Source organism: Lotus japonicus, chromosome 2, assembly GCF_012489685.1.
Source record: "Lotus japonicus ecotype B-129 chromosome 2, LjGifu_v1.2".
NCBI lineage: Eukaryota > Viridiplantae > Streptophyta > Magnoliopsida > Fabales > Fabaceae > Lotus > Lotus japonicus.
Window position 1 is genome coordinate 54,335,885 of NC_080042.1, and position 8,880 is coordinate 54,344,764.

Below are 8,880 nucleotides of genomic sequence, written 5' to 3' on the forward strand. Positions count from 1 at the left end.
CATCTACAAAATCATCAAATGAAGTTGGAGTTGAATTCTTAGAAGCAACAACACCTTGACCTACCACTTCATCATTGTCATCTCGTTCTTCATATCCATTAGCACGTATTACAGGCCCTCCATGGACAATATAATCTGGTAAAATATTGGTCCAATCCCACCTTTCACTATAGTCAGGGTCATCTAAGCTGACATCACTACCACTGTCTTTCTCTGACTCAAGCACATAATCTTCATCTAGGCTATCTTCATCAGAGTACCCATCACCACCAACCCCAACAACCTCACTTTGCCCCTCAACCCCAGCAACCACACTCTCCCCCTCAACCCCAACAACCAGATTTTGTCTCTCAACCCCACTAACCACACTCTCCTTTTCTACCTCAGCAACCACAGCTTCTTGCTCAACTTCAGAAGAATTTATCACCTCAACAACAACCTCACCAACTACAGACTCGCTTTCAATAACATTTACTACCTCAATCACAACCCCACCAACCCCAGACTCCCTTTCAGCAACCACACTCTCTCTTTCAACCTCACTAGCATTTATAACCTCAACAACAGTCTCATTTAATGCACCAACTACCTCAGAAACATGCCCAGGTCCCTCAGTCACAGTATTGTCACCATTAATTTCAATTGGAACCACTTGATCCCCAGCAGAATCCTTCACAACCTCATTGTCTATGAAATGTTCAACATAGAATTCAACTACAGCATGACCCTTCACATCATTCAAGAAATTTAAGACATGTGCATCTTCATTGAAAGGTCTACGCCCATTTAAAAGCCCAAAAGCAGGGTGTCTGTACCACACAGTAAATGATGCATATCCAAGGTGTTTTACCAATTTACCCAACTCTATCGAATTTATCTCATCAACATCCCACCTTTCTATTGTTTCACATGCACCCTTCACATATTCCAAACTAGGTTCACTAACAAAACAACCTCCATGCCAAATATGAACTGTCATGTGTCCAACAACAGTGAGCCTACAATTCCACAAGTTGGAATTAAAAAAATGCAACCAGTCAAAAGTGCATGTTCCCAGGAATTAAAAAAGTGCAACCAGACAAAATCATGCAATACTAAATATGAAAATAAGCACAAGTGGGAAGGGAAAAGGTACCTAAAGTGCATGTTCTCAGGAAGTTTATCCTCACTCCACTCGAAGGTAGGGTCGGAGGTCATCTCCTCACATGTGTGTTGTTCTAGGACCATGACTCCTTTTCCCTTGTCCTGATTCGGATTCGTGCCTCCATTCGATCCTCGCCCTCCACGCGTTCTTCCCCGTCCAGCCATGGAGAATCTCGAAGGTGACTAACAGATTGCAGCAGTGGAACAACGAGATGATGAGGGATTGCAATCGCACAATCCAAGCGAGATGATGACAGATTGATATCGCACAATCCAAGCGAACACAGTATTAGGGTTGGGAATTTAGGGATTTTGATTTTTATTCCTTGTCATCTGATCTAATCCAAAGCAAACTGATCCAAGGGTTGGGAAATTTTTAGTTTTTTAGTTTTAATCTGGGTATTATGATTAATTTTTTTGGAAAAAAAAAGAATGACTTGGAAATACAATAAGAGTGTCAGCTCAATTAATGAAAGCCAGGTCAGACTCTGCTGTTAAAAAATTAACGGTTGGACCAAAATTGCTCACGGCACAAACATTGGGGATTAAAATTGCTCGTTTTAAAATAAGGGGACCAAAATTGCACAATCGTGAAACATGAGGGATGTAAAGAGGAATTAAGCCATTAATTAATTTCATACCGTCGTAGACCTCACGCACGCTTTTACGCGTCGTTTCGACGCATATTCTCCACCTCATCTGGATACTGCAAAAACACTACAACTCATTACACACAAAATTAGGGCTTTTCTGCACTCAGATCCTAACCCTAAATTTCAACAACTGGTGTTTCCCACGAAGCTCAATTCCACACTCTACACTTGATGATCTCACTACACCTTCCTCCTCGTCCTCCTCTTCATCTTCACCCTCACGCGCGTTCAATTCGTGATCCTCGTTTCACCATTCGCAGCCCTCGATACACACCCACCATCTTCAATAGCCTCTTTTCATCGAATTGCGGCCAAAGTTAGAGTCTTTCTTGCCTCTTCCTTCGAAGCCCCATTCCAATTTGAACGCAGGGATTCAAGTTTTGGAGTAATTTTTCGCTCTCTGCTTATATTCATGGACGTTGACGGTGGTAGTAAGCGCGTGTACCACAGGCTCGGTGGGCCCGGTGGAGACGCGAGGAACCAGAAAGTGTGTTTTTATTGGCAAGCGGGCAAGTGTGATCGTCACCCGTGCCCGTATCTGCATAGCGAGGTGGTGCCTCCTCATTCCAATTCCAATGGTACTTCCTCCAAGAGGCCTCATGGGTATGCTGATAATTCGAGCTTCTCGGGGCCGCGGCGGAGCCAGAATTTTAGTACCTGGGGTCCTGGTGGTGGCCGCGGCGGCGGACGTGGTGGTGCTGGACGTGGAGGGGGAGTTGGTGGTGGGAGGGGAGTGGTTGTCAAGGCTGATAAAGTTTGTAATTATTGGGCTCAAGGGAGCTGTAGTTATGGAGAGAGGTGTAAGTTCCTTCACTCTTGGAGTTTAGGTGATGGGTTTTCTTTGTTGACACAGCTTGATGGGCATACCAAGGTAAGAACAGAAATTAGTTTCCTGCAGACTTTGCTTACAGTGAAAACTATGCAATGGCAGAATGGTTTATCATTGAATTTTATGATATAAAGACACTTCTTTGTAATAATTACTATATTTTATGTTTTGGATATGTTGCAATGTCTTGTATATGGTTCACTTTGAAGTGTGATATATTAAGGCAAACGCCGATGAATTATATTTTTATGTATTAAATGCAGCACTTCTTCAATGAATACTATCGATTTCTGATTCTTTAACTTGTACTTTATATTGAGTGCATTTTTGTATATGGTACACTTTAACCTGTAGACTTTGCTTACAGTGAAACCTGTGCATGGCAGAATGGTTTATCATTGAATTTTATGATACAAAGACACTAATTTATAATCTTAATTTACTATATTTTATGTTTTGGATATTTTGCTGGGATTGTATATGATTCACTTTCAAGTGTGATATTAAGGGAAACCTAATGAATTATTGTTTGATGTATTAAATGCAGTACTTTTTCAGTTAGTACTTTTGATTTCTGATTCTTTAACTTAGTACTTTATGTTGAGTGTATTTTTGGGTAATTAGGAGTTGATGGGATGAGTTGTGGTTTTGTTGAATGAACAGGTTGTGAGTGGCATTGCCATGCCGTCTGGTTCTGATAAGCTTTATACTGGAAGTACGGATGAGACCGTAAGGATTTGGGACTGTCAGTCTGGAAAGGTTGTTACTATTTGTTTTTCGTTCTGTTCTGGTGACTAGTTGCAGTTTTTGTTTCAATTTTTTAATACACGGACACCTCTTTTTAGAATGTTAAGCTTCATGAATTTGTATATGCAGAAGGATTACTTTTTTTTACCCTGAACTTTGGATTTTGTATTTGCCATTTTGTTATTGAGGTTCCTGATCAAATTATTAAAAATTATGATTTTTAAACGTAGGAATCTATTTGTAGCGTTCTTTAAAATCATTTTAATTTTAATTAATATCACATTTCCTTTCTCTCTATTGTGTTTTCAAACCAGTAGTGAACAATATATATTTTTATTTTTTTCCTAGTTTCCTTTGGGGGCCAGAGAAAAGAAAGTAAGTTTGATTTTGATTTTGTTTGTCTATTATCCTATGCAGTGTATAGCTGTGATCACTCTTGGTGGTGAAGTAGGTTGTATGATCAGTGAAGGTCCCTGGGTTTTTGTTGGCATACCCAATTTTGTTAAGGTAATGATGAGCACAAATAGATATTTGATTTGTTTCCTCTCATTTTATATTCTGTCAGTTTTTATAATAAGTACGTCAACTCTACTTTAGTGAAGGTTTTTTGAGATATTTCTTTCTGCCATTCATATCATCATGACTGATATCCTGTTTGGTTGATGACATTGGTGTTTCAGGCCTGGAACTCACAAAATTCAATGGAGCTAAGTTTAGATGGCCCGGTTGGGCAAGTTTATGCACTTGTTGTGACTAATGATTTGCTCTTTGCTGGTACGCAGGTAAATCCATTCTTTTCCATTGATTATGTATTTGTTTTATCTTGATGCAGTAATCCTGGTTTTGTACTACATTGTTGGTGCTTAAGGCCTGTTGGATGAAATTGGAAAGTGCATTGTCATTTTCTTTTATACGCATTTTCATCTACTGAATGTCCACAAATTAATTTGCGATGATTATATTGAGATTAATTGTGAGGCTGATTAGGAATGCAGAGACAGAAACTCAGACATTCATGAAGAAACAATTTAGATTTTTGCAGAATGCCCAATTATGGATACAATTTTACTGGTGCAAGTTTTTCACAGAAAATTTTAGAAGGAGAATCTAACATATAGGGAATTAGGGATCACTTCACCTCCCTAGCTCCTGAAGAAGATTTTAGGGTTCACCTTTCGGTGGGAGGGGAATGGAGGGAAGGGGGGAGGGTTTGGATTTTTTTAAAGTTATCTTGTTTGGTTCAATTTTTAGTGGAGGATGGGAATTTGGGGGGGCAAAACCCCCTCATGACTCAATTTTTGTCTCCCCTCCAGAAGTGAGGGGATATGGAGGGGAAATATTTCGTTAGACAAAAATGCCCTTAGTTTAAAAACTTTTGAAGTAAAGGAAGCTAAGGTAAATTTGTTTTAAATCCCCTTCCTCAGGACAAGGATTGGACGATGCTCTATAGGCACTGACTATTAGTCAATAAAACAACTCAGTTTAGACTTTTAAGCCATATGATTGGCCTAGAAGCAATCACCAGCTGGATATGTGGGATATTCCCCTTGGGCCATTTGCTGTTGATTGGATCTAACAAAGGAATTTGCGTTGGGGTTGGGGGGGGGGACAGTTATACTTATACCTCAAGTCTCACATTCATTGTTGCGAAACTCTTGAGTCAACTAAAAAAATCTTGCAAGTTTATGATTCCACAACCACGTAGAGAAATTGGATTATCTTGCTTTAAAACTCGTTTCCACTTGCGCTAGACTAGTGTAGAATTGGTCAATCTTGCGTGAACTCTTGATTTTATGAAGGAGCCGGTGAGTCTGCTGGGAAATCTTAGTTCTGCCCAAAATGCAGTGTTATATGCATGGAATGCCAGGGCTAGGACTCAATAGTGACGTGTCATTCTGAGTCATTTGGTTCGTAGTTATGTTGCTGTCACCTTTTTTTTCCTTTTTTATTGCTTGTCCTTTGCTTTCATCTTGTCCTTGCTGCTTCTATCTGCAAACTGATTGAGCGTAGCTTTGATATTCCGTTGCTGCACTGATGGTTCCAAACCTTATTGAGGCTTTACTACTGTATTTGATTTGCTTTTTCTGCAAAATGATCGAACTTTGTCCTTCATTTGTTGCTCATCAGTTTCTTCTCGTCCATTTTCTGTTGCTTGCCTAATCAAAGCTCAGTGAGATTTTCTGGTTGTGTTCTGGTTCATTAGTATTCCATGTTCTGTTTTGTGTTCTCTTTGGTTGTGTTTTATTATTGGTTTATTGGTTGTTCTATGCCCCCTTTACAAAATGTCTTAACTTGGTGGCTCCAGCAACTTATTTTAAATTATTTCGATCTTTTATACACTGATAGTTTTTTTTGTTTTTTTAATATTAGATTAGATAATGTGTAAGCTCCATGAGTTTTGCATAGACTCCCAAGTGTGACAAACTTGCTCACACTTAACATGTGAAGGATTGGCGGTGCCTTATAGAAGCACTAAGAACTAACTCCTAGGGCAACTTGGTTAAGCCTTTTAACCTCTTTGCTCTCTTGTGTTCGTGCTCCTAGGATCTGGGAAAGTATTTTATTGAAACTAATTGAAACATGTTTTCAAGCCTTTTTTACTGTAAAACATGAAAACAGAATGCACAACAATAACTCAATAAGTATGCTATATTTGAGTTTAGAGTACCATAATTTTTAATCTCAAGTGAAATACTTATCATGCAGGACGGATCTATATTGGTTTGGAAGTTTAATGTGGTTACCAACTGCTTTGAGCCTGCTGCATCACTTAAAGGACATTCCCGTGGAGTTGTTTCATTATTTGTTGGAGCTAATAGACTTTACTCTGGTTCTATGGACAATACAATAAGAGTAAGTTCACCCAAACTCTCTGTGATAAACATCCGATCCATTTTCCATTAAATTCTTTCTAACCAATGTAATACAAATGATAGGTTTTGGTTTGTTGATTTGATTCATCCAATTTGTTTTTGTCTTTTTAGGTCTGGAACCTTGAAACCTTGCAGTGTCTACAGACACTAACAGAGCACACATCTGTTGTGATGTCTGTTCTTTGCTGGGATCAGTTCCTTTTATCTTGTTCATTGGATAAAACAGTAAAGGTTGGTTTCACACTTTTTTGCTGATAGGATTTGTTTGTAATTTTTTATTTTTTGGCTTGATTCTTTTGATTTCTGCAGATATGGGTTGCTACGGAAAGTGGTAACTTGGAGGAGACATATAGCCACAATGAAGAACATGTATGTATTCATCCCCCCCCCCCCCCCTGGATAGTTGGTCTTGTATATGTTGTTGCTTGTCAAAATGTTGATATTTCGTAACTGTAGGGAATAATTCCTTTTGAACACTTCCAGCAACTATCCTGAACTCCTATCACCACTTGATGTAAATGGCTTAGAAAAATGCGCAATTTTGACATTCATCCAGATAGGAATTGATCAGAAATGTTTATATATATTTGAGTCTTTGGTGATTCATAATATTCTAAATGTTTTACCAGGTTAATATTTTGTGATAAGGAAAATAATTTTGGTTAATGAGATAAGAGTGAATTAATTGTAGTGGAGCTTAAGAAGTCCTCCAAATACATGGCAGTGTTGTTGTTACATTGATATACATTATTTAAATACAACTCCTTTCGTCCTTAATTATAAGGTTCTCTGAAAGACAAGTATGCTTATTAAAAAAACATGTAATGAGGTTAGTTGATGTATTGGTTTTAAAAAAGTGTATACAATATTCTACATTTACCCTTAATTAACCTATCGAAGTGTGGAAACACATCAATTATTAGTGCTAAACTGCTAATCAAAATTTTAAAATTACGAAAGTATAATAATACAAGGGGTATACTTGGAAAATGATAATAAATATTTCTCGTATCTAGTAAGGGGTCTTATATAAAGGGACACCAAGTATATCTCTAAAGGGTCTTATAATTAGGGACGAAGGGAGTATTTAGAGTTATTCTTTTCTTCTACTTCTGTTATAGTGTGACGTGGCTTTCATGATTTCTGATAATGCTGTGACTTGTTGTAGGGCATAGTTACCCTCTGTGGGATGCATGATTCACAAGGCAAGCCCATATTGCTTTGCTCTTGCAATGATAACACTGTGCGGCTCTATGATCTTCCATCGTAAGTAATTGACTTCCTTTCCATACTCCCATTTGGTGTGTGTCTGTGTAACTCAAGAAGAGAGCTCAACCTTTTATGCCAGAAAATCTGCATGTTTCATTTGTTTAGTGTTACAAACTAGCCTGGTTTATTGCTTGAGAAGTTTTTAATTCCACTTGTAGCATATAAAAGGTGTGAATATACCTTTGGCCCTCTGAGAAGTCAACATGAAATTAAGAGAGTTACGCTCTATTTTCTCCTATGTCTGGAGAGTGTCTTTGTTCTCTCTTTGCGTTAAAAGATAAATTGTAATAATTATTCTTTTACGTAGAAAGTCCACATTGTTCCTAAATATTGTGTTCCTAACTTCACAACTCAACTTTAGTTATGATGTTGCTTGTTGAATTGCATGGCACCCCACACTCGAACTCATTCTTGATTATTTGGTCCATTTCTTGTTCAGATTTGCAGAGAGAGGTAAGATATTCACAAAACAAGAGGTACGAGCAATTCAGACAGGTCCTAGTGGCATATTCTTCACTGGCGATGGAACTGGTCAAGTTAAAGTGTGGAATTGGATAACGGATCCAACTGCAGCACTCCAATAAAGGGACACTTAGAATAAATAATGTGTTTCCATTGATTGTTTGAGCAGTTGTTGTGGTCCTCCTTTTTGTAATTTTTTAGCTGCAAGAAGGGAATTCACCATATGATGTGTTGGGGATTGGGAAGTGATCAAAAAGTGAGGGAAATGGAGTGTGTAATTTATGTTTTTGCGGAAGGTAGTCTTTTGTTTAGGATGTGAGCTCTGGCTTTAGTGTTAAGAGGGTTACCACCCTTGGCACAAAGCTTGCTCAAGTAGGCGTGCCTATTGAGTCTGTAACATTATGGAAAATCACATTATTTAGCATTAATTGCTCAACAAACACCGACCAATGCGTATATATGAACACTGAATAAGTGTTCGTTACTTGGCATTTACAAGAAACTGGGAGAGGTCTTATATTTCATGTATTGTGTTCTCTTTTTTTTTTTCATGTCTTGTATTATGAACTCAGTGGATCACTCTTATTTTGTTTTTTTAATGCCTTCTGTTTCTGCACAAGGCTCAGATAGCATTTTCTCTTCAAAATGATTTCCACATTTTGAACTTTGAAGGCCACAATTTGTTTATTTAGTTCCCTTGTGCTAGAAATTTCTAACTGTCTAGCATGTTTATGCAATAATTTATCCGTGAAATTATGGTCCTTTGTGATTGGCCATAAAACACCTGACCCTATCAACATGTCTTTTTAGTGATAAGCATAGGCTTTACTTGACATTAAACAGACTCGAACTCTGTAGTCTCTCCTATGGCTGTGGTCAATTGGTCATCTCTAGATATATGACA

General features: G+C 38.1%; 1 protein-coding gene across 1 annotated transcript; it reads left to right on the forward strand.

The window, feature by feature from the left end:
- Positions 1-1,826: 1,826 nt before the first annotated feature.
- On the forward strand, positions 1,827-8,527 carry LOC130738360 (zinc finger CCCH domain-containing protein 48-like). The gene is made up of 9 exons (XM_057590333.1): positions 1,827-2,667; positions 3,289-3,384; positions 3,790-3,879; positions 4,053-4,154; positions 6,079-6,225; positions 6,357-6,476; positions 6,555-6,614; positions 7,414-7,511; positions 7,954-8,527. Exons 1-9 carry the CDS (start codon positions 2,209-2,211, stop codon positions 8,096-8,098), a joined length of 1,317 nt encoding a protein of 438 aa, XP_057446316.1. The 5' UTR covers positions 1,827-2,208; the 3' UTR covers positions 8,099-8,527.
- The last annotated feature ends 353 nt before the right edge of the window (positions 8,528-8,880 follow it).